Source organism: Pogona vitticeps, chromosome 4 (assembly GCF_051106095.1).
Source record: "Pogona vitticeps strain Pit_001003342236 chromosome 4, PviZW2.1, whole genome shotgun sequence".
Lineage (NCBI taxonomy): Eukaryota > Metazoa > Chordata > Lepidosauria > Squamata > Agamidae > Pogona > Pogona vitticeps.
In genome coordinates this window covers 122,223,686-122,249,627 of record NC_135786.1, presented here as the reverse complement: position 1 = coordinate 122,249,627, position 25,942 = coordinate 122,223,686, and the positions used below count along the sequence as shown (strand labels likewise).

General features: G+C 40.0%; 2 protein-coding genes across 10 annotated transcripts in view; both read left to right on the top strand.

Moving 5' to 3' along the window:
• The window catches only part of RABGAP1L (RAB GTPase activating protein 1 like), a 244,204-nt gene that overhangs the window by 67,028 nt on the left and 151,234 nt on the right, over positions 1-25,942 (top strand). Inside the window, exon 1 of one of the 9 annotated variants that reach the window (XM_078392404.1) lies at positions 10,441-11,855. The exons of 7 other annotated variants lie outside the window; for them this stretch is intronic. In XM_078392404.1, coding sequence (XP_078248530.1) covers positions 11,796-11,855 — 60 coding nt within the window. In that variant the 5' untranslated portion in view covers positions 10,441-11,795. Of the gene's footprint in view, positions 1-10,440; positions 11,856-15,030; positions 15,127-25,942 lie in introns of those variants that run through there. One more of the 9 variants, XM_078392405.1, reaches the window with a different exon arrangement.
• On the top strand, positions 12,027-13,994 carry GPR52 (G protein-coupled receptor 52). Its single transcript, XM_078392409.1, has one exon. The coding sequence runs from the start codon at positions 12,747-12,749 to the stop codon at positions 13,839-13,841; it is 1,095 nt and encodes a 364-aa protein (XP_078248535.1). The 5' UTR covers positions 12,027-12,746; the 3' UTR covers positions 13,842-13,994.

Here is a 25,942-nt window from a genome sequence, read left to right as displayed (position 1 = left end):
AGGAAGGAGCGGAACCACCATAAAGCAGTGCCCCCAACTCCCAACCCAGCCAGCCTATCCAGAAGGACACCATGGTCGATGGTGTCGAAAGCCGCTGAGAGGTCCAGGAATATCAACAGGGTCACACTCCCTTGTCTCTCTCCCGGCAAAGGTCATTGTACAGGGCGACCAAGGCAGTCTCTGTGCCAAAACCCGGCCCTGAAACCCGATTGAAATGGATCCAGAAAATCCATTTCATCCAGCAGCGCCTGGAGTTGCCCGGCCACAACCCGCTCCAGCACTTTACCCAAATAAGGGAGGTTTGCCACTGGTCAGTAGTTAACCACCAGCCTTGGGTCCAGGTTAGGCTTTTTAAGGAGTGGTCGAATTACTGCCTCTTTCAAGGCGGTAGGGACCACTTCCTCTCTCAAAGAGGCGTTCATGGCCTCCTGGACCCAAGTGCGAATCCCCCTGGCAGATCTTTCAGTTAGCCAAGATGGGCAAAGGTCGAGCGGAGTGGTGGTAGAACGGACAGATCCAAGCACCCTGTCCACATCCTCAGGTCTCAACAACTGAAACTCATCCATTAATATTTGACCTAAGCACAGCACACTGGACACATCTTCCGATTTTGCAGTAACAGTGGAGTCCAGCCCACTGCGAATCTGAGCGATTTCCCCCTCAAAATGAATAGCAAACTCATCACAGTGAGCTGATGAGCAGTCCAGGACCTCCACTGGATTTCCAGGTTGGAGGTCCTGGACTATTGAAGTTTTGTATGGCACAAGCTTTTGTCGATTGAAAACTTGTCAGTTTCTAAGGTGCCACAAGACATGATTATGTTTGTAGCTTAGGTGTAATACTATATATAATAAAAATAGCTTTTTGAATTCGAAGATAATTAAACCAAAACAATGTTTCCTTAAATAAGTGCTTTAATATTTGTATTTTCTATTGTATTTACATTTTGTACTGTACAACAGTTCTCTCCAGATGAAGTTTACGAAGCAAGATATTGGCAAGTCTTTTGAAAGCTGAGTCACAGATGTTATATTTCAACTTGGAATTGATTTTTTTTTACTTTTGACTGCTTCTAACATTCCAGTTGCCATAACAACTTTGCTACCTCCTTATTTTTTTTTTAGCAAATCAGTTGCCATAACAATAAAATATAGCCTTATAAATGTGATCATACTTCTTTTTGTCCCTTTTATAGAATAACCTTCAATTCTGCATTGTGGTTACTTATGTGTGACTCACTAAAGTCAATGAAACCTGCCAAAGTCAAGTTTTCATCACATTAACATGTGTCAGTTGTGTTATGTGGCATTTCTTTTCAGGCTCATATGTGGACACTGTTAAACATATGTGTTCATCTTAGACAAGTTGTCCAAGAAAAGAAAACAAAAGATTATCACTTCATTTTAAAATTTGAACTGTTTTCACTAAATGATGTCATTTTCTTAATTCATTTTAAATAAGTAGAAAACAAAACCAAAAACAACCAGAAATATTTTATGAGGCATGAACATAGCTGTGTCGGTGTTACAGTGGGGTCTCGACTTACGAACGGCTCGACATACGAACGTTTCGACTTACGAACCGCTCTCATAGGAATATATGGACTTGACTTACGAACTTAGATTCGAGTTATGAACTCTTCCCCCCCCCCTTTGCTAAGTCATCTTAGGTTAAAAGGAAAAAAGAAAAAATATCCCCCTCTAGTGGCAGAAGGCGGAATAGCAGCTTCCCATTAGTTTCTATGGACGAAAAGAGCAGATACGGATTACATGGTTTTCAATGCATTCCTATGGGAAATGCAGATTCGACTTAAGAACTTTTCGACCTGAGAACTGCCTTCCAATACGGATTAAGTTTGTAAGTCAAGACCCCACTGTATAGTCATGTTACAAAGAAAACTGTGAGTACAACATTTGGTAAAGCATTAGCTGAAGAAGACAAAACGTTCCTTGAAAGCTAGTAGTTTTCGATTTGCCTACACTAGACTTTTATGTAAGATTCTAGGCTAACCTTAGATTTTCTTGTTTCCAAATGAATACATATATTTCAATGCTCAAATGTCCATGCTTATTGTTTCTGCAGGATTCAGTTGTGTTAATCAGCTTTTCTGCATTGGTTATGCCTCACAGTCCCTGACATCACAGGTTACGTGATATTGATCTCTGTTCTTTCCACTGTTTCTGTCTACTTCATGAGGCCTTCTGCAGCATTTTGGTGAACCTGCCTTTAAATGCAGCCATTTTTAATGGGTGTGGTATGGCCCATGGGGCTCCCTGACCCATTTGAAGGGTGTCACAGACTGGGAAGAGTTCTTCTCACACTGCCTTATGAAGTTTGTTATGTGACGTATGCAATCCTGATTCAGCCTGTATTTCTTTCATACTGTGTTTAGAATTATGGCCAGGAAAAGGCTGAGAACGCCTATTTCAAAGCATGTCACATACAAGTAAAATACAATAAATAGATGTCACATACTAACTGTGCATTAACTTAATAGAACTGTTTAAAATTTTTATTGATGCTGACTCTTCCATATTCCTGTCCATTGTCCTGCCAAAATATCAACTGATATGTTTTTCTCCAGAAGCAGTTGGGTATAACACAATTACATTATTTCCCTGTTCAAAGAACAATAAGAGTTTGCATTTCACCTTGTTGTTAGTCCTTTATGCTATCAATGGAAGGAGCGCAAGCCTTTTGTGGTATTGTAAACGAACTCTCTCTAGTTCTTCTCTAATTATTCTTTTGTCTTAGCTATTGTATGTCCTGTTTCTGGGTTTAACCATCTCTTTCTGTGGCTTTTATTAATTAGCCCTGTCCCCCTTCTCTTTTAATGTATACTGTAAGCACTCTGCACAGAGAACATTGTTGTTGTTATTTAGTTGTGTCCAACTCTTCGTGACCCCATGGACCAGAGCATGCCAGGCCCTCCTGTCTTCCACTGCCTCCCGGAGTTGGTTCATATTCATCCACACCATCTCATCCTCTGTCGTCCCCTTCTCCTCCTGCCTTCACACTTTCCTAACATCAGCGTCTTTTCCAGGGAGTCTTCTCTTCTCATGAGATGGCCAAAGTATTGGAGCCTCAGCTTCAGGATCTGCCCTTCCAGTGAGCATTCAGGGTTGATTTCCTTCAAAATGGATAGGTTTGTTCTCCTTGCAGTCCAGGGGACTCTCAAGAGCCTCCTCCAGCACCACAATTCAAAAGCATCCATTCTTTGGTGGTCAGCTTTCTTTATGGTCCAGCTCTCACTTCCATACATCACTACAGGAAAAACCATAGCAACTCAGTTAAGGCAAAACTTATTTGGATATGTATTCAAAAATACAATTTGTCTTCTAGTGTGTTATGAATACTTCAAATGCAATTACATCAGGATTTTGGACTGCTTTGTAGGTGGAATCTTCAGTTTTATATTAACTGAATTCATTCAGTATTATCAGTTGCAACTTATTATTATAGACATTCTTATACCTCTGTGTTTTAAAAACTTAATTTCAACAGAACAATGTCGGCCTAATGTTCTATTTGAAATTCAAAGTGGACAGTTTTAAAAGTTAAATGACTCTTTTAGAGCTTGCATACCCTTTTGCAGATCACTGAGTAAGTGTTAGTCAGGTATCTAGAAGCAGAGGTTAAATTCAAAAATACAACTTGCAAACAAGCTATACCACATTCAGTAACTTTGCCTGCAGCAGAACTAATTAGTTCAGCTTCATTAGGTGGACAATTTTCTTCTGCACCACATAAATGCCAAAATACTTCTAGTTTCACTGTGCAGGGTGCTTAATATGCATGTGTTACTGGAAAATGGATGCAGTAGAGAAAGTAGCCCAAAGCAATAGTCAGGCGTTGTCCAAAGTCCCGTGTTTCTAGGGCTTGAATCCAGAGTTCTGTATTGCTGAACATGGTGAACTTGATGACCCTGTGAACAGAAAGTGAGTGGGTGATTTTTGCTGGTTTTTCTTTCCTCCTATGGCTCCTGCAGGCAGCCGGGACTCTGCTCTGCAGAGAGCCTTCCACAACAGGGTATGAACTTGAACAGTGGGGCTACAGTACAAATGTAAAATGAGACAATAAGGAGAATTGATGACCCACCTCCTTCCCCTTTTGGGGGAGGTTTTGCTGGATCCTGATACGCTTTTTCAGTAAGACAGCAGAGCACCGTTGTGTTAATTTTCTGTAATAGACCTAAAAAGAATATTAGGTAACATTCACTAATAATAGAAAATAATACAAGGAACAATTTCACCACTATATTCAGACTAATGTTTTTCTGTAATTCTAGTTCATATTGATACACAGTTCTCTGAGGTATTTTAAATAGCTTACAAAAATACCTCAACAAATTTCAAAATGCAGAACAATGAGCAATAAAAGATTTTTGTACAAAATACAGTGGTTCTTAGCGCTGCTGCTGATGAAAAAAGGTACTCGCATTTTTGCTCACTTGCAGGAGCAAAAAAAAAAAAACCACTCAATGTCTGACTTTTTCATTAAGGATGAGAAAAATTGTGAATATTGTGAAACTGTTTTAAGAGTTACAATAATAAGTGCTTAATAGCTTTAGTACTGCCAAACTGCCTATATCATCAATGGCACTTGAAACATGAAAGGTGAATAAAGGTTGAGGGCAACTGTGTAGGGCCTTTCTGAAGAATTCATATCCATATTACTCCAGACTCCTGCTGGCTGTATAAAAAATAGGATGTGAAACTTTTTGGCTTGGTCAGAATTGGTAGGTTTGTAGAAGATTGAAAAGCTAGATGCTTTTAAAATTTCTTTTAAAAACTGATATTTCAAACAAAAGACATCTGAGGAGCCATTTAGTGGTCTCAGTGGTCTAGAGACAATAAATCTCACTTTTTGGTTGTCATGAAGCTGGAGATCTTTATTGGTAAGTGTATTTGAACCCTCTAAGTTTCCCACAACTTTCACTTTCCATGTAAATAAAATTATTTTTAATAAAGTTAGCACTTATCTAATGACTCTGTATTTTAGAGAAGTGATAAACTATTCTGCATCTTAAAGGAATTTATGTAACAATGGACATGATTTGAAGTCTGCATGGCATGCAAGGTAGTTGAAGTATTCAGCACTAGAAATTAGATGTTTTTATGCTTTATTATCATTTCACAAGAATGCAGTGATGTTATTTTGCAGCACAGCAAATGATCATTTTACAAGGCCATTCTAAAAATGGAGGCAGCCCAGACAAAAAAAATGTAACTTTGAAACTGGACTTCAGATGAACACCAAATCTGGCACAGATGTAATAGACAATCTGCTCTTGGTCCGTGCCCAATTTGAGGAAGTCTGGGCAAAGGGTTTTCAAGCTACATTTTTAAAAAAGTAAACTGTTTTAACCCCCCCCCCCCGTGCAGAAACAAACAACCTTAAACACCCCCAGATTTTTAACAGATCAAATAAATTGAAAAGTCCAGTCTTTGCTTATCTTGAAAGAGAATTATTGCTCCCATCTTTTTTTATTTGGAAGGAAACCAGGCTGCAGGAGTTAAAATAACTGATCCTTAAAAAGGGCCTTTTGAAAGGGTAAATGTTGGAGCATATGTGGGATAGATTTACCAGCAAGAGCATTTCAAAGTTTTTAACATTGTTGCAGCTTCATGAGCCAGGGAGGAAGATGTTTGGAGGACAAGGAAAGGTTACAGAAAGAGTCAAAACACCGAATTTTTTGAAGAACCAAAGAGCAGTAACAAAACAGGCTTGTTTTAAAGAAAGTAATTAATGGAGTGACAATGCTACAGAAAGGTGCATTCTGTCATTTATCTCCAGTAGAGATGGCTATAAATTAAGTTGTCCAAGTCTGGACCAAGTAGTTGTTGTCCCTCCCACACAGGTGTTGTGTAGCCACAGCACCCGCCTCCCCTGCACACTCACACTCACCCTGCACAAGCTTCCCTCCCTGCCTCTTCAGCATGATGGCCCCCTCAGACAACCCACTCACTGTTTGCAGTGTCTTTCTTATACAAATTTTATTAGAATTGGCATGTTCCACTGGCTGCTGTAGCTCACTTTATTCTCTTTATTCTACAAAGGAAGAATGTTGTGCCTCTCATATCCCTTTTCTACCTTCTGCTCTGTTTCTCTGGCCTTCTCTAATTTTGGCTTCCTGACCAATCAAATACATAGTTAATGGTAAGGTTTCTAAGAACTTGCTCAAATTCCTGGTGCTTTTGGAGAAGACAAAACTCAGTACTTTAGCAGGACAGTGAAAAGACTTTCCATTTTTTCTTGTGTAGAAAAGCTGTTCGTAATATCTGATTCAATTTGTGATGTATAAAGCCTCACACTTTGTGGGCTCAATTAATTTTGCAATCTGTTTTCATGCAAGGATGCAAGGCAGATCCATACAAAATTAGTAGTAACGCCATCTCTTTCTTTCTGAGTAGCTGAGAATGTAGTCTCTGGGGCATAGTGCTATATAACCCCCCAATTCTGAGAGGTTCCAAATTGTCTAGTACCCAGAACTTTCTGTACTGATTCACACCGTGAGCTACCGTGTTTCCCCGAAAATAAGACAGGGTCTTATATTAATTTTTGCTCCAAAAATGCATTTAGGCTTATTTTCAGGAGATGTTTGATTTTACAGTCATGTCATCTTCTTCTGGTTGTTGCACAATGGTGGAGAGCAGGGTTTCACTTAACTGGGCTTATTTTTGGGGTAGGGCCGCCTAGAGTGGTCGTAACTGACCAGATAGGTGGGATATAAATAGAATAAATAAATAAATAAAATATTACGAACATCCTGAAAAATCATACTTGGGCTTATTTTCAGGTTAGGTCTTATTTTGGGGGAAACAGGGTAACTGGAATTGGAGAGCCTGTGACACCTCTGACAGGAAACAAAACAAAAGAGACAAAATGTTGTAGCATCTTAAAGACTGCTGTATTTTAATGTGGGCTTTCATGAATCAAGTCTACTTCCTCAGACATAAGAGTGGGATTATATGATAATCATTTATGCATGACCAGGTGAAGATACAGAAGGACAAAGTGACAGTGGTTAGTACAGTAGACACACATTGTACATTGTATGAGTCAATGAGGCATGTCACACTTGGTAATGATTTAAGACTTCTGATTGATATCCAGTCCTTTTAAGTGGGTTTCTTTCCCTTTCAAGCCTTGTTCTATACAGTCTGGCAATGGTATGTTGGTCCGCCCAGAGTAGATGCTGTCTAAATGGGTGGGATACATATTAAATAAATAAATAACTAAAGAAAGAAAGAAAGAAAGAAAGAAAGAAAGAAAGAAAGGAACACCAGGATATGGATAACAACAGTAGAGTTGACACAATCACTGTAGCATTTTATACTTTGTAATGACTTAAGGACCCTTGGCAGACATTTAACCTTTTCAGATCAGTTAGTAGCATCTGTATATAGTTTATCTCAGCTGTTTCCCTTTGAAGTATTGTTCTATTTCTTTGCCAGGACCACAACTTTCAAAACCTGTAAAGAGTGTCTGGGTAGATCGAAATGTTCTGAAACAGGTTTCTGTGTATTGCCATTCATGATGTCTGATATATGACCTTTAATTCTTTTTCACAGAGGTTGTCCTTTTTGTCCTATGTAGAGTGCAAGAGACAAACTGTTGGTCAAGAATGGTATAGATCATATTAACAGAGGAACAAGTAAACATGCCGTGATGTTGTGTGTGGCATTGTTGGGGCTTGTAATTGTGGTGCCAGAATGGATGGGGGAAGAAGCTGGCATTCTGGGTTTATAGCAGGGTTTAATCCCCATCTGTGTATTAGTGTTGTGTAGGTTGTCGTATGCCAATAGTTGCTGCTCCTCAAATGAGGTGATACTATGGAGAATATCCTGCCTGAGACATTTGCTGATCTGGCTTCTTTAGGATTGGAACCCTACACAGAGCCTTCTTTAATTAAACTTTGTGAATTTATTTATTTTGAGATGGAAGGTAAATTGTTAAAATGTCTGTTGCTTGCCAAGTACAGTGGTACCTCGCTAGACGACGACCTCGCAAAACGAATCCGCATGACGAGGTTTTGCGATCGCTATAGCGATTCGCAAAACAGTGATTCAAATGGGCGATTTTTGCTGGACGATGTTTGGGTCCCTGCTTCGCAAACAGTTTCTCGTAAGACGACGATTTTAACACTGATTGGCGCTTCGCAAAACAGGTGCTTTTGGGACAGATGCTTCGCAGGGCAGCCATTTTAACACCTGATCGACGCTTCGCAAAATGGCTTCCCTATGGGTGATCTTCGTAAAACAACGATGATTTTTCCCCATTGGAACGCATTAAACAGGTCTCAATGTATTCCAATGGGGTTTTCGCAAGACAATGTTTTTGCTAAACAGCGATTTCTATGGAACGGATTATCATTGTCATGCGGGGTACCACTGTAAAACTATATATGTCATAAATGAAGTGTTCTGAAGCTGAACATTTTAATACTTTTTTGAGGCCTATATACCTTTATTCATACTTAGCATGTTTCCCTAAGAACATCACCCTGAGCTATCCAATTGTCTCTTATGGGTGGCCACTCCGAAAGAAGCCAAGAAAACATCTACATGAATCTGGGCCTTCTTGGTTGTGGCCTCTCCCTCCCAGCCTTTAAGAGGATGTTTAAAACCACATTGTTCAAAGAAGCATTTAAAGACATTTTCTTTTTATGGCATAGTTAACACCATATCTATACCACCATCCTACCATTGTCTGGGTCTGCTTAGTCCAAGGCTTGATTCAGTTTTTTATTTTATTTTATTGTTTAATTTGATTATTTGTGTTTTCATCATTTGTCTGTTTGTTTTGGTATATAATTTTACTCTGCTTTTATTATTTCAGTATAAACCACTTAGAGTAGTTCCTGGGCTCTAACCGGGTGGTATACAAGTTTTCATAAACAAACAAATAATTTCTACCCAAGGTGGCTGCTATATGTATATGTTTCTAGTGTGTGCTCCATTAAACATGGGAACTAACCTGCTAGATTACTTACTTTCTCTGGTTTTATCTGAATTTTAGACATGCCATCTAGTGCTTATTTAGCCCATCAGCTGCCCCAGAGTCTAAGCTTTCATTTAAAAAAGGTCCCTAGCCCTTACAGAGCCAGTGATTTGGCAGGGGTTTAAATCATTGACCTAGGGAATCCATTCTAGCCCTACTGTCATGTTCCAGAAACATCAGAGTTCCATTTTATCTTCCATGGACTTCTGGAAGCATACTAGATGCTGCTCTGGATAAAAGAGTTGGCACAAATGAAGAGAAGTGTGAATTAACAGAAACCCAATAAATGAAATGGAACTCACACATTAAATGTACACAAGAAATTGAGATATTTGTTATTATTAAGAAGCAGAAAGTAACTTTCTTGGACTGTAGTTCCTGGAATTAACCAACCAACCTGGTCAGTGAGTGTTGTCTGTGGTCTATTCCAAAAAGCAATGTAAATCGCAGTTTCTGCTACAATAGAGTAAAACAAGTAGAAACTAGGGAGGCTGAATGATTAAGTGCTGCTGATTTCTGGGCAGATCTGCAGAGGTTTTTTTTTTTGTTTGTTTGTTTAGTTTTGAGTATGCTTAATTACATTTTTACCCTCCCCATAGGTGAAAAATGGCTTCCAAAAACTTTAGCAGGTTGGAGTTTTATTCTTTGGGCTGAAAATGGTTACCCATACATACTCACTGGGCAAAATCCAGTTGGTGTAAAGTTACACTGGACAAGTTGGATGATTTCATAATCTGGCATCATTAAATTTTAATTAATTTAAATTAATTGAAAGTGTCCTGCTCCCCACATTCAGGTTCCAAAGCTCCCTAGGGCTTCTTTTTGCCTTTGGAAACTTTAGGTTGAGATGGGGTAATCAAAAATTGCTGATGGATTGCTGCTGTGGCTATTGTCTCTCCCTGCCCCCTCTCCCAAGGCTCATGAAAGCTTTCCCAGGGAGCCTTAGACAGCCTCACAAGGGGAGGGGGAAAGCTTTCAATTAATATAAATTAAAAATGACCAGCAACAGACAGTAACATCATCCAGCTTGCATGGCATAACTTCAAGAGGATTTTGTCCAGTGTATTGAAGCCAATCTGCAGGTTAGTGTATGTTAGTCATAGGCTCATCTGAATATTTACATATAAATATCAGAGTTGTATCTATAAATTTTTGTTTTGATAATTGCTTTATACATAAACTTGCCTTCCAGTAATGGAAAATAAAAATATAATCTGTATGCTATTTGAAAATATTTTAAGATTTTTTTTAGGTCTTCAGTTGATATGCTTTTCAAGAGTCCTATGATGATATTTTTGAATATGCATTCCTAGTTTTATGACAAAATTATTAAGTAAACCACAACAGATGTAATTTATATAAAATTATAATAAAAGATGATAAATTACCTACACCATAGTAAATAAAGTTTAATCTTAGTTAGCATATTAATTTGAGTGTTACTTCTTGTTATATAAGTGCTAAAGGAAGTTTCAGTTTTTGTTAATTGTAAGAGTTGGCAGTGGCATTTCAAATATCAAGCAATCTTTTATTTTAATGGAGATTTTTCACGTAGAAGTTTAATAATTAATCTTCCTTGCATTGAGGATTACATTACAGCTGACTTGGGCTTGCTGTATAATAAAGGAAGCTTTGATGCTGGAGAATGCAGAGTGATTCCAATGAATGTTTTCATCATTTTGTAGTTAGATCATGTATATCTGCAAAACTGTTTCTAAAACCTTCAATGCATTAAATTAGATAGGTCACTTTCTTTATCTTCATTTGTCATTTTTATTCACGGCTACAGTGGAAGGCTATAAGCCGGCATTATGCCTGGCAACTGTTACCTAGTGACAGTTTCAGAGGCAGTAGCCATTGGCTATGCTTTTGATTGGGGCTGAAGGACCGAGTCACCTTTCTGATGGCAAGTTTTTCTGCATCAAGTAAGGACAAAGAGGAGGGGCAGACTTTAGTGCACACTGTGATATTGCAGGAAAGCATGCACGAAATAGCAGGAGCATTCTCAAAATTGATTGCAACACATAGGATTGAATCTATACCATAGAACATCTATATGAAAAACACTGCAGACTTATTTGAATAGAGAATTTAATTTAAGCAAACTGCCTACAGATAAGGGAAAAATGGGCAGCATTCTGTGGATATTATAAAAACATGAGGACCTTCAACACAGCGTGGTGATGATGAACAAGAGACCTGAAACTTAGAAAAGGATGCTTTCTGTTATACTGCTGCAGCGGAATCAGTGAAAACTCTTTTCTTCTTCATGTAAGGACTTCCTCTTCAGAAGACACAGCAAGGATTATTAAGGAGCATAAATGAGATTCCAGCATTTTTAAGATAGAAAAAGCAAATATCTTAAAATTGAAATGATTGTGGACTTTCCCTTTCCCTTTTTTCTTTTTTTTAAAGGTTTGGGTTAATTTCCCCCTGCATGTTTAAATGACTAAAGATGCATATGATTTGGGTGTGGATTGTGGGTGGATTGAAAAGCAAGACTGCTGCATATAGTGAATGAAATCCATGCAGTAGTCAAATACTGTACCTGCTTTTTTGTGAGTATTGGAACAGCCTTCTTCTGCAATGGAAATGTGACAAAACACAAAAGAAGTGATAATACTGGACTTGCAAGGAAGACTTTTGAAGCCAATAGTTGTATTCTAATTGTCCAAAGAAAATACTTGTACAGCAACTAAGAAAATGAAGCCAGAAGATGAATGGAGTAGCAGTATACAGTGACAGCTTCTCCTGTTAAATCAACATTTCATTAGCTTTTCGGAAGAATTTGGATGGGAGCTCATAATCTCATTGTGTTGGGTCATATAAAAAATGTGGACATCGCAATTGAGGTGAGAAATGGCATGGATAGAGCTATGAACTTCACTATAATGATCCAGCAGTTTTGACTTTATATCTGAAGATGATAATTGCATTTTATCATTCCTGGTATTAAATACAAGACAGCTTGGTGTGATGTGAGCATTTTGGATTATCCTGTGATGTTTTACAGTTGTAATGAACAGCACATGTTTCAAGCTAAATTGGCTCCTGTCTGAAACTTCTCCTCCATGTCTGCTTGTGCCTTAAAAAAATTACATGGGTTTATTAAATGAATGGAAAATATATCATGCATCGAAGGAATGACTGGAATCTCCACAAATCGGTTACAGTTCGAACACATTTCTTTACTTGTTTCCAAAGACCAGTGAAGCTTGTTTGCATTAACATGTACAGAATTACTGTATATACTGTAATTGGAAATGCAGAATGGATTAAGCTTAAGTAAATGACATTACTATTTGAAGAGAGCCAAAATATGTAATAGAATGGATATCCTATTGGACCTCTTATTCACCTTGCTTTTAGACTTCAATTTGTAGCAATGTTTTAGATAATATTATATTGAAAAGTCCTTCCATTATTTCTTCTCTTCAAAAAAATGTTCCCTCAAGAAAATGCATTTCCAGAGATTTTCTGCTTCTCCATTTTTTATTTCTTTTCTCTTTTCCTTCTGAAAGTACAGTTTGAACAACTCAGTTTGTATAGTAGTGCCTTGCATTTTGGTTGAAAAAAGCAGGTGCAGGAAGAAGCTGAAGAAAGGCCTTTTTGCCTCCTTTCTGCATTGTAATTGTAACACATCAGAAACAATGTAATTATTAGAGAAAATAAGCAGAGAAACAAAAGTAGCTGTTGAATATCAGATCATCTGATTTGGGAAATTCTGAGCACATTGTTCTGTAATGCAAGCCATGAACCAGTCCATGTGGGTTCAGTGGAAGACTCTGAATATGAGTGGTAGCATTTTGAATGTCTCGGAGCATCATTCTTGTCCATTTGGATTTGGCCAGTACAATGTCATTGACATCTGTATTTTTGAGACTATAATTATTGTCTTACTAACATTTTTAATAATTGCTGGTAATTTAACAGTAATTTTTGTCTTTCATTGTGCTCCACTGTTACATCATTACACCACCAGCTATTTCATACAGACTATGGCGTATGCTGATCTTTTTGTTGGGGTGAGCTGCTTGGTTCCTACCTTGTCATTGCTTCACTATTCTACAGGTGTTCAAGAGTCCTTGACTTGTCAAATTTTTGGATATATAATCTCTGTCCTGAAAAGTGTTTCTATGGCCTGCCTCGCTTTCATAAGTGTGGATCGCTATCTTGCTATCACAAAGCCGCTTTCATATAACCAATTGGTCACACCTTGCCGATTGAGAATCTGTATAATATTAATTTGGCTTTACTCCTGCCTTATCTTCTTGCCTTCCTTTTTTGGCTGGGGAAAACCAGGTTATCATGGAGACATTTTTGAATGGTGTGCAACTTCTTGGCTCACTAATGCCTATTTTACGGGTTTTATTGTGTGCTTATTATATGCTCCAGCTGCCTTCATAATTTGTTTTACATACTTCCACATATTCAGAATTTGCCGGCAGCACACCAAAGAGATAAATGATAGAAAAGCTCGCTTTCCTAGTCATGAAGTGGACACTGCTGCAGAAACAGGCCATAATCCTGACCGACGCTATGCTATGGTTTTATTTCGTATAACGAGTGTGTTTTATGTGCTATGGCTTCCCTATATTATATATTTTACTCTTGAGAGCTCTAGAGTACTGGAAAACCCAGCACTCTCTTTCTTAACAACGTGGCTTGCTATTAGCAATAGTTTTTGTAACTGTGTTATATATAGTCTCTCAAACAGTGTTTTCAGGCTGGGACTTTGGAGATTGTCGGAGACTCTGTGTTCATCTTGTATACATAAGAAAGACAGTATTGTTCAAGAACCAATTCCTAGAAAAAGGGCTAATTCATGCTCCATCTAAGAAGAACCAAGACGGTCAATCAAATACAATCTGATAGTATGTACTAGGTAGTGTTTCCTTCTTCGGGACGTTGCCAGAATAAAAATTCAATACATACTGTATTTATTCACTCTAAAATGAATTATGCATTAAAAAGTGGCTTGTAAGAGAGAATGTGTTCTTTTATTGATAGATTCTGGAAGGGTAGTGAAATGGTCAGAGATGGATCATTTATGAAATTGTGATACTCGACCAAGTTACTGGTAAATGTGAGAGAAAGCTTTGAGTGGATTGAAGTAATTAATCAGTTCAGTGCTAAATAATAGCTTTAATGGCAAAATTGTCACATATTATATATGTGGATGAATATGTACTAATCTGTTGTATTAACATGAATCTTGTTTTAAGACTATAAGTGATGGCATATGAATTATGTCCTTAGCAGATACAAAATAAATATAAAGCAGCTTCATTCTTGTATTTTTTCTGTCTTGCACAAAATGTTTTAAATTGCAGTGATTTTGAAATTAAAGATACCTAGTTATTTGCAAAGATAATATATTCTATTTTTCTGATGTAACATGTTTGAAAGACCTACATCTCTTCTGTTCTTTTGGAGTCTGTGACTTCATTGTTCTGGCATATTATTTGTTTGGAGCCAATTAGACCACATAGCTTTGCCCATTGCACTCAGAACTGTTGGTGGATCAGCGTGAGCTTACTCCTAATGACTAATCTTTGGGCACGATATGTGCATAAGATTCCTCTTCAAGCCAGGTGAAATTAAAAGGTTTTATGTGGGTGGGCAGATTTTGAAGAATTGTATCTTGTGAGTAGACAATAATATTCAAATTACTAGAATTAATTTTCTAGTACCTGAACTAGCACAAGTTTGTGGCAGCTATTTGAGAGAATGCTTTTATAAGTAAGACATGCAGTAACAGAAGAGTGACTTAGGTGCTTACTGACATTTTAAACATGTAAATTCAGAAGGACAGGCCCCTTTGCATATATTGTATCTGTTAATACACTGCATGAAATTGACATGTATATAATACTATGTGTTCTTCAAATGTACATTTTCTGTTTTGTATTTTGTGGTTTTCCTAGCATATTAAGTTGTTTTAAACCTGGGATACGTAACATTTTGAGCAGTCTTTATAGAAATATTTCTTAAATATTAAATGTGTATTGAATACATCTTTTTCAGAGTCTGAAAAATCTGAATAGGTATTGAAGAGGATTTGCAGCTGAGGAGTTTGGGAGGACTCAGTAAGCATGAGAGATATGATCCAGTTGAACTCCAGTAATTTTTGCATTTGTTTGATTACTTTCAAGTTTCCATGTAATTTGGGAGGGCTGCTTAGTGACATGTATCTTACGTGCATGCATGCTATCACTCAGTGCTCTAGTCTATGTAGCTTAAAAAACTAAATAATTTTAGGATTTGGGCAGGCAACTTCATGATTTCAATGAAAAAAATAAATATATGCTTAAATTACTCCCATTAAATTAACTGAGAACAGTTTAGCTCTGCCTGGGTTGTGTTCATAGGTATCTGTATATATAAATATTGATTTGGCTGCAGCTGCCACTTTTGGCTGTGTTTTACATGTGGCTGAGATATGAAAGTCATGTTTTACATTTTTGCATTGCAGTTTTTTACACATTTAATATCCTGATCATTTTTGGAGGTGTTGAGCCATAAAAAAAACAGGAGTAGCTATGTTGGCTTTGGGAAAGCCTGTTACTACAATATGGATTTTAGATTATGTGTTGAATATGTTTTGTGTGCAGTGGTGGAGTACACAGTGTATTCCCAAATAGAGTTATAGCTCTTTAGAGATTTCAGAGTTTGTAGCTTCTAGCAGGCTTTTGAACTGAGTCAGGCATGCCTTGAATGAGCTAAAGAGCTTTGGTATGTGTTCTAGAAGTATGAGTAAGAGAGGACCTCTGCTTGGCAGTCTTATTATAAATGCAACCCAGGATGCCACTTATACCCTTAAAATGATGAGAGATTTTTCCTGTTGATCTCAACAGGAAACCCAAACTAAGGGTGGGCAAAGTGTAACCCTCCAGATGGTTTTGGACTTCCATCATGTCTAGTCAGTGTAGCCAGTATGAAATGATGGAAGTTGTAATTCAGTGATATTCATAGGGCTATAAACTGAATAGTGCCTGTTTGCCAAGAATGTCTGTTTTAAATTTAGAGTGCCTATCTGCTTTTCTACCCTCCACCATCTCTTTTTGTGTTATGGCTTTTTTGATTATAAATAAGCAGGCAGGGATAGTTTATTTCTGATTTTGTAAGGTAGTCTCTGAGATTTTCTGACTAAAGGGTGTGCTAAAAATGCTTTAAATAAAGTGAACAAAAAAGCCATTGCTGCAGTTGCTAATTGCCTCCTGCACTATTTTCTGCAGTCACCAGCTTCCTTGAGAGGGAAACTGGGAGCAAGATGGGAGGAAGCCTGAGGGTTATAATGTGCTTTTCCACTACTAAAGAACAATACTCCCTGGACTGTCATGCAATCCCCTTGTGAGTGCATAAGAGATCCTCAGTCACCTGTGCATTGTGTAGGGGGTGAATTATTGTATCATGGTAGGAAAGGGACTGTCCTATAAGCAACTTGACTAGGTTGGATCTAGCCCTTCAGCTGACAGAAAGATAATAGGGAGTATGCTGCAGGTTTAGAACTGAATTTATTTTCACCTGTGTATATAAAATACAAAGTAAGGAGAGAAGACATTGAGAATGCAGCCCTGTACTCCTCTAGTAGTAAGAGCCACTAAATTGAATGTGGCTTTCATCTGAATAAATGAGCATAGGATTGCAAGGTGACTTGACCAGTTATATAGTAACTGCTGGTCAGTTTTTATATTATACATTTTGGAAACTATATCATAACAAATATAGAGGAATGAATTGTAAAGATGTATGATCTGCTGCAATGATGATACTGTTAAACAATATCTTAGAGAAAATACTGAAAATAGTTATTGAAAATACTTCTTTTTAATTTAAAATACCTCTTTATAGATACATGGAAATCGCTTGGACAGAATCTTCCAGTTCTGCATCTTTGTTTTAGATTTAGAAAAAAAGTGTTTCCTCTGGCAATTCTTATTTTGTGCTCTTTTTTTGTCCATGTATGATCTTTTATATATCCATATGCTTCACTGTCTGTTTGGACAGTGCTCTGTAGATAGTTACAGGTCTCTTTAAAGGCATATTTCTAATTTTATAAGGATATATTTTTGTACATATATCCTTAAGATATTTCTGTATCAATCGAGGGCATGTTCAGAAGACCTGGAGTCCAATTTAAGCCCACTAACCCTGCTGCAGGTAGCACTCCCTCCTATTGCTACAGAAAATAGCTTCTCAGAAATATACACTTTGAGGTACAGTAAATTAAGTCCTGATATTCTTTGTTTTAGGTTGAAAATGTGATTCTTTTAACCGCTGTGTTGTTGCTGTTTGGTAGTGGGGACTTGAGGGCTGCTGAAACAACAAGTGCCATATATTGCCGTGCCACGATAAATGTGCAGAACAAAAACTTGGAATGTAAACATACTGTATTTTTCTGTGTATAAGATGCCCCCATGTATAAGATGCCCCCACTTTTCTAATGCAAAATTAAGAAATTTAAGTGGGGCTTAGCAAGAGGTATCCTGGAGGTAGGAAGATAAGGCATTTCAGAGGCGAGAGACTAGAAACAGCTTGAAAGTATTACAGCACTATAAAACTTATGTAAGCATTGCCTTGAGGAGGTGTGCTCTTCTCATATCTTAGTAGCCACCAGTAATACCATGTGGATCTTGCTGAACTGAATTTTCTTTCCAAAAATGGATCTTCTTGAATCCAAAGAGAAAACATGAATTATTGAAACAAATGAAGTCTGAACAAGATGGACACTGAATATACAACTTTAGCTTGTTGTTCACCCATCCTGATTGTAATACAATTAGAAAAAGAAAATGATGTCACTAAGAGGAAGAAAAAGATGAAAAATTAGTAATTACAGGACTATTTTAATTAAACCCATTGACTGGAAGTTAAACCTGGCCAGTATTAGCTTATTGAACCCACTTATAAGTGACACATTGTAACCGTAGCTTAGATAAAACATGTGGGAAGTGCTAACATTATGTTCTGAAAGTATTATTTTTCAGGACTCTGGTCTATGTTGCTTTTTATTAAATTTTGACTGTCTCAGAGTCTCTTTTTCATAGTCTTCAGAATACCTCCAGAATACCTCTTCCCAGTCCTCAGCTTACCTCACATAGCTTCCCCTCACTTGAGGGCAGGGGTAGGAAACTATACCTTTCTTGGTGTTGTTTGGCTCCATCTGATAGGAATGTGGTGAGTATACAAACATTTTCTTGTTCTCAACAATTTTCCAAATCCCATATACAAAAACTTCCCCCTACATAAGATTTCCTCGCTTCCCGTGGAAATGGGAGCTCTGGTCTTGTTTTTGCATGGTTTTTGTTTGTTTTTTGTGTGGTCTTTTACATCAGTGGTTCTTAACCTTTTTGAAAGAAACGCCCCCTTGAGCCATTGAGGAAGTTATCATCGCCCGCCTCCCCGCGGTGATGATATCTTATTTATTTATTTATTTATTTATTTATTTATTTATTTATTTATTTATTTATTTATTTATTTATTTATTTATTTATTTATTTAAGACACTTAAATCCAATGACCCCTGAAAACAAAATTCAATTCCAAGAAAATGAAATGCCCCCCAAAAGTAACATTTAATGATTTAGCTGCAAGTGAATTTTAAGACACAAAAAGAAATATAAAAAGGGCATAAAAACAAACCGCAATGCAGAAACTAAAAATTTCAAGATGAAAACTCTGAAACTAAATTAAGGTTGGAGGAAAATATATATTCATGCACATTGTAAAAAGGCTGCAGCCATCTTCACAGGTTTGGCTTGCTCCAGCGCCCCCCTACTGCCCCCTTCTGCTCCAGCGCCCCCACGCCGCCCCTTTTCGTTCTACCACCCCCCTGAAAAATGAAATCGCCCCCTGGGGGGCATTATCGCCCACGTTAAGAACCACTGTTTTACATAAATTCTTTGTGATTCAATGTATTGTGGAGAATCTTGTGCAGGAAAGATGAGTTTTTGCACAGGAGTTGTAATTATTTTTTGCAGATCAGTGAAATGATCATAAATCATCCAAAAAAAATTTCAGAAACAAAACTTGCATATAAAAATGTCGCCGCAAGGAGAAAGGTGTTTTCTTGGCTTCTTGCCAAAAGCGAGAGGGTGCAAGTTTCATACATCTCTATTATAATATTGCTAATAGCAACTTATGTACTGGGACTTATTTGCAGGATGAAAGCCCAGGTTTCATGGAAATGGCAAGGGAGAAGGACTGAAGGCAAGTAATTCACTAGCAAAAGTAATGTATCAAAATAGATCCAAATATTTTGGCTTACAGTATAAGTGACAGAACTCTTATACATAAAATCAATAAAGTTAACAGTGCAGGGCTTGCTGTGGTGGAGTTCCTGAATGACATCTTCAAGGAATCAGATTAGGTCTTGGCTATTGTTGTTGTGATTGTTTCAACTTATACACCACCCCCTAGTGCTAGAGCACTCTTGGGCATTTTAGAACATAATTATGGAGGCAGCTGTTACTGAATCTTGACCAATCTGCATGATAACGGGAAACAAGATGATTAACTGCAGGGTCCAGGTGGCCAGCCTATCCAGGAATGCCCGAAGAAGAAGGGGCCTGGAGAGCTGGAATCCAATAACCGTATTAGACCAAGCAGTTAAAGAATGAAAAATTATATTCTTTATGATAAAGTAACAACTTATAGGAAACCAGATTTCTACATCAGCTTTTCTTCACTTATAGCCCAACTGCCTCATTCTTTGGTTACACTTTCTTCTCCTCTTACATTCCAGGTCTCCAGGCCCCTCCTTCTTTCAGCTCTCCCAAATAGGCTGGCCACGTGCACCTCCCAGCCTATTTTTCCCTGTGAACATACAGATTGGCCAAGGTTCTGTCACAGCAACTGTTCTGTCACTTTGCCCCACTTTGCCTCACCAAAGATGGTACTAATTTTACCTACCTCGGAAGCATGGAAGGCTTCTTGAGTCAACTACCTAAACTTGTTGGGATTGAACTCAGTTCATCAGTGGAGGCTTGACTGCAGTATTGCAGTTTAACCACCTGCCTTGGGGCTCTTTTATTATTATTATACCAGTATTACACTTGATAGTGATTCATGAGCCTCATTCAGAAGATATTAAAGTGGACAGAGTAAATGCGCAAGGAGGAGGGAAGGGAATTACCGTATTTTTCGCTCCATAATACGCACCGGACGTTAAAACGCACTTAATTTTTAAATACCGAAAATTAAAATAAAATAAAAATATATAAACAGAGCAAGTCCCACACTGGGACTGCCAAAAAAAATCACCAAAACACAAAGCAACATAGAAACATACCCCCCCAGCCCAAATCTACCCTACAAAACCCACCCAGAACATTTTTAAAAAGTAAAAAGCAGCAACTAATATTTAAATACCAAAAAATAAAGTAAAAATAAATAAACAGAGCAAGTCCCATGCTGGGACTGCAAAAAAAGTACCAAAACACAAAGCAACATAGAAACATACCCCCAGCCCAAACCTACCCTCCAAAACCCACCCAGAACATTTTTAAAAAGTAAAAAGCAGCAACTAATTTTTAAATACCAAAAAATAAAGTAAAAATAAATAAACAGAGCAAGTCCCATGCTGGGACTGCAAAAAAAGTACCAAAACACAAAGCAACATAGAAACATACCCCCAGCCCAAATCTACCCTACAAAACCCACCCAGAACATTTTTTTAAAAAAGTAAAAAGCAGCACCTTACCAGTGGAAAGCCTCCTGGAGGTCCTCAGAAGCCAGCGATGGTGGTGGTGGGGGACCCCCACGGGGCCTGCTGAGGCCTCCGGAGGCCTCGGAAGCCAGTGATGGTGCCTGGGGGAGGCCCCCACGGGGCCTGCTGAGGCCTCCGGAGGCCTCTGAAGCCAGCAATGGTGCCTGGGGGAGGCCCCCACGGGGGCCTGCTGAGGCCTCCGGAGGCCTCTGAAGCCAGCGATGGTGCCTGGGGGAGGCCCCCACGCGGCCTGCTGAGGCCTCCGGAGGCCTCTGAAGCGAGCGATGGTGCCTGGGGGAGGCCCCCACGGGGCCTGCTGAGGCCTCCGGAGGCCTCGGAAGCCAGCAATGCTGCCGGGGGAAGGCCCCCACGTTGCCTGCTGAGGCCTCGGAAGTGAGCGATGGTGGCAGGGGGAGGCCCCCACGGGGCCTGCTGAGGCCTCCGGAGGCCTCGGAAGCCAGCGATGGTGCCTGAGGGAGGCCCCCACGGGGCCTGCTGAGGCCTCCGGAGGCCTCTGAAGCCAGCGATGGTGCCTGGGGGAGGCCTCCACGGGGCCTGCTGAGGCCTCCGGAGGCCTCGGAAGTGAGCGATGGTGCCTGGGGGAGGCCCCCACGGGGCCTGCTGAGGCCTCCGGAGGCCTCGGAAGCCAGCGATGGTGCCTGGGGGAGGCCCCCACGGGGCCTGCTGAGGCCTCCGGAGGCCTCTGAGGCGAGCGATGGTGCCTGGGGGAGGCCCCCACGGGGCCTGCTGAGGCCTCCGGAGGCCTCGGAAGCCAGCAATGGTGCCGGGGGGAGGCCCCCATGGGGCCTGCTGAGGCCTCTGGAGGCCTCGGAAGCCAGCGATGGTGGCGTGGAGGGGACAGTATTTGCTCCATAAGATGCATACACTTCTCCCCCCACTTGTTTTGGGAGAAAAAGTGCGTCTTATGGTGCAAAAAATACGGTAGTACACTAGGCTCATCCCCCTGTGACACCATATACATCACTTTCTACACCTGAAAGGAATGAGTTATCATATTCCCCTTCTTTGCATATTTACTTTGTTCATTTTGATAACGCTGGAATGGGGCTAATGATGGGGCAAGATCATCCTAACCCTTCCCTGCTATCTCTCAGTTTCTGTAGTCTTGGAATACTGTCACTCACGATGGACTTTTCTTCAAATACCAACTCCCTTGTTGCTTTAGATAAATTGTATTTTAATATCTTAAATGGGTTACTTTTATCTGGTAACCATAGAAAGTAAATTAAAGACTGAACATTAAAAACACTAGATAGTATGGCTATACAGTAATTGGTGATCATTTAATGTTTTTTTTTTCTAAACTGGAATATAGTATCACAAAAAATGCAGCCACTCTCAGTTTTTGATTTCTCAGTATCTTGTTCAGATTTAGTGGTAGAACAAGCTTTTAATGCTAACGTGTAGAAACTCATGGTCTCACCTTATCCTATAAATTATGTACATGTATTCCTATATACATAAATTGCATGAATTCGGTTTTAATGTGCCATCAAATTGCCTATGACTTAGGTGAACCATGAATGATGACCTCCAAAATGACCTGTCTTCAACAGCCCTGGGCAGGTCTTGTAAAGTCAAGGCCGTGGTTTCCTTTAGGGAGTCCACCCATCTCATATGTGGTTTTCCTTTTTTTTCCTGGTGCCGTCAACTTTTCTCAGCATTATTATCTTTTCCAAGATGTGCCCAAAATATGACATCCTCAGTTTCATCATTCTTGCCCCCAGAGATAGTTGAGGCTTGATTTTATCTAGGATCCAGTTTTTGGTCTTTCTTACTGTCCAAGGTATCTGCAAAGCTCTTTTCCAGCACCATACCAGCACCATATTTTAAACAAATCAATTTTTTCCTGTCAGCTTTTTTCACTGTCATTTTCATACTCCTATATAGTAATCAGGGACGTGGTGGCGCTGTGGGCTAAACCGCAGAAGCCTGTGCTTGCAGGGTCAGAAGATCCGGCAGTCGTAAGATCGAATCCACGCAACGGAATGAGCACCCGTCGCTTGTCCCAGCTCCTGCCAACCTAGCAGTTCGAAAGCATGCAAATGCAAGTAGATAAATAGGGACCACCTCGGTGGGAAGGTAACAGCGTTCCGTGTCTAAGTCGCATTGGCCATGTGACCACGGAAAGATTGTCTTCGGACAAAACGCTGGCTCTATGGCTTGAAGAGCGGGATGAGCGCCGCCCCCTAGAGTCGGACACGACTGGACAAAAATTGTCAAGGGGAACCTTTACCTTTACCTTTATATAGTAATCAGGAATACAATTGTGGCCTTGGTTTCTAGTGACACATCCTTATGCTTGAAGATCTCTTCTAATTCCTTTACTGCTGTCTTTCTGAGTCTCAGTCTTCTGATTTATAGTATTCTGATACTGTAGATATTTCTAAAACAAAGGTATTAAAAGTAAAAGGTTACAAAAAGGTAGATACCTAAACCACTGAGCCATTCAATTTGGTATCAGGTTGCAGAGCCATAAATTGGGAGCTCAGTTATCCACTGTGCCTCCTGTGAGTAGAGCCAGCTTGTATGACCTTGGCCAAACTGCACAGTCCCAGGGCATCCCCAGAAGAAGGGGATGGTAAACCATTTCTGAGTATCCTCTATCTGGAAAATTCTTAAAGCAATTGTCATAAGTCAGAATTGACTTGATGGCACATGATGATTAAGCATTGTTATATATTTTGGTTCTGTGCCTTACTTTTCCTACTGCTGTGCCTAACATAATCTTCACTCTGTTCCACTCAGAAGTCTTCCACACTAATAGTGTGTGTGCATACATATGCTATCCATATTTATTTAACTACAGCTCCAGTAGCATCTCTTCCTGTTATGAATATCCACTCCCTTCTGTCTGGATACAGTTTAGGGTGAGAAATTAACACCAAAGATCAAGAATGAGGAAGAGGATTACTTTGGCAGATTTCTCCTGGGACCAATTCAGGGAGCTGTCCCCTTAACACCATAAAGTGTATTTTGCTCTTCTCTATGGAGAAGGACGTGGTGGCGCTGTAGGTTAAACCGCAGAAGCCTCTGTGCTGCAAGGTCAGAAGACCAGCCATCGTAAGATCAAATCCATGCAACGGAGTGAGCTCCCATCCCTTGTCCCAGCTCCTGCCAACCTAGCAGTTTGAAAGCATGTAAAAATGTGAGTAGATAAATAGGTACTACCTCGGTGGGAAGATAATGGTGTTCCATGTTTAGTCGCGCTGGCCACGTGACCATGGAAACTGTCTTCAGACAAACGCTGGCTTTATGGCTTGGAAACGATGAACACCACGCCCTAGAGTAGGACACGACTGGACTAAATGTCAAGGGAAACCTTTACCTTTACTTTTTATGCAGAAGGAGGTAGGATACTTCATCCTTTTGTACTGCAGAAAAGCATTTGGCCCACTTCTGGACATCTTGACTGGGATGGGATGGTAAGCACTAAGTGAGTAAAGGTGTTGGCTAGTGATAGGATGAATGGCTCTTCTAGCCACTGACCAGTCTGCACTGGCTTTGCTAGCTGCACATTGGGGCCATGGCTGAATCCTGCTATAGAACAGGGGAAGGAGGAGAAAAGTTGTAGACCTGCAGCCTTGAGGCCATATTTCTCCTTACTGTTTCATCTTCTCCCTTCGTAGGGGTTGTGGCTTTGGAGACAGGCAAAACTTGGCTGATCCCTCTCACAGTCTTTTGCATATTGATGATTATTTAATTATATTCATGACAGCTTATCCATTGACTTGGGAGGAATTCAAATCACATTGAATTGAATCCAGAAGATTGAATAGGCTTTGAAAGCTGGGAAACAAAACAATTATAATAGCAATGATATAAGCATCTTGATTTAATGTGACTTAATATCCTCATTTATTCAAACACAGTATGCTTGCTTGTCCTTATGCGTTGACACTTCATTGTTATGCTCTGGATCTTGATTTCTGCTGAATGGAGGCTTGTGAGAAGGGTGACAGGGAGGCGGGTCTCCCTGTCAGCATGCCCTCCGTTCTTTCATCTGAGTTGGAGGGGTAGGAAATAACCAGTTCCCCTATAGAAGTCAGCATTGAGGAGGTGGGGATAGAATCTACGCCTAGAGTAGACAGCTCCAAATTGATAGGAAGCTGAGGAAAAGAGTCATCACTAGAGATGAGGGTATTCATATTCGTATAGGAATAAGAATATCCCTGCATACCTGGCTTTAATGAGGTTCCGTCCCCATGGGGCTGGACGGTCCACTCACTGATCCACTGTGGACGGTGCAATTCTATGAGTGGCTCTGCAGCGCATGATCTGCTTGCCACTCTTGGACCTTGCAGTGTGGCTTGTCTTCCCACCTCCTGCCAGGAGTGGAGAGTGGATTGCGCACTGTGGAGCCATTCGTAGAATCATGCCATCCGCATCTGCAGTGGATTGGTGAGTGGACCATCTGGCCCCATGGGGCTGGACCCTTGTTAACGCCACTTGTGCGGGGATACTCGTATTCGTATACGAATACCCCCATCTCTAGTCATCACACCTGACAGCTGGAAATTTAGTAAAATCCTGGGCAGGGAACAACAGCCAGGAGAGGAGGGGTCTGTAGGAGAGAAGGGGATAAAAGGGTTAGAAAGGGAGGCACAGAGGCAGAAAGAAGAAGAGGAAAAGGAAAGCCTCAGGGAAGAGAGAAAGAGAGAGAGAAAACAGAAAAGACTTCCATCAAAGAAGGATAGGTAGAATTAGATACCCCTCAACCCATTGCCTGAAGGGTGGGAGGAGTAGTAAAAATAGATCCCTAGTCCAGGGAGCTGGCGAGGCTGAAGGTGCCAGGGGAAGAAGCAGAGAGCCAGAGAAGGCACCTCCCCCCAACCCACTTATTGGGGTAGAGAGAGAAAGGTGAAAAAGGAGACAGTTGGAATAAAAAAGGGCCCTGTAGGTCTCTGGACGGGTGACACAACAGGAATGTTCACTTCTATGGGAGATGAAGGATCAGAACCAAGAGAGAGAAAGAAGTTGGCGTGGAGGGGAGCTGGGCTTGCCATCCATGCTGCAGTAGTTTGTGTTTGGGGCCATATCACCCACTACACCTGCCTACAGATGGAGAGAAGTGTGGGAACATCCCCACCTCTAGGAGAGACCTGGAGGAAAGTTCTAGAGGACAGTTCGTTACAAATACCCAACAGGGAAGGAGAGTTGGAACTCTACTAAGTTGTTGTTGATAAGTTGCCAGTTATGTTAAATAAA

Coding starts and splice junctions, on each gene's coding strand:
- GPR52 (XM_078392409.1), top strand. CDS start 12,747: ATGCAAGCCATGAACCAGTCCATGTGGGTTCAGTGGAAGACTCTGAAT.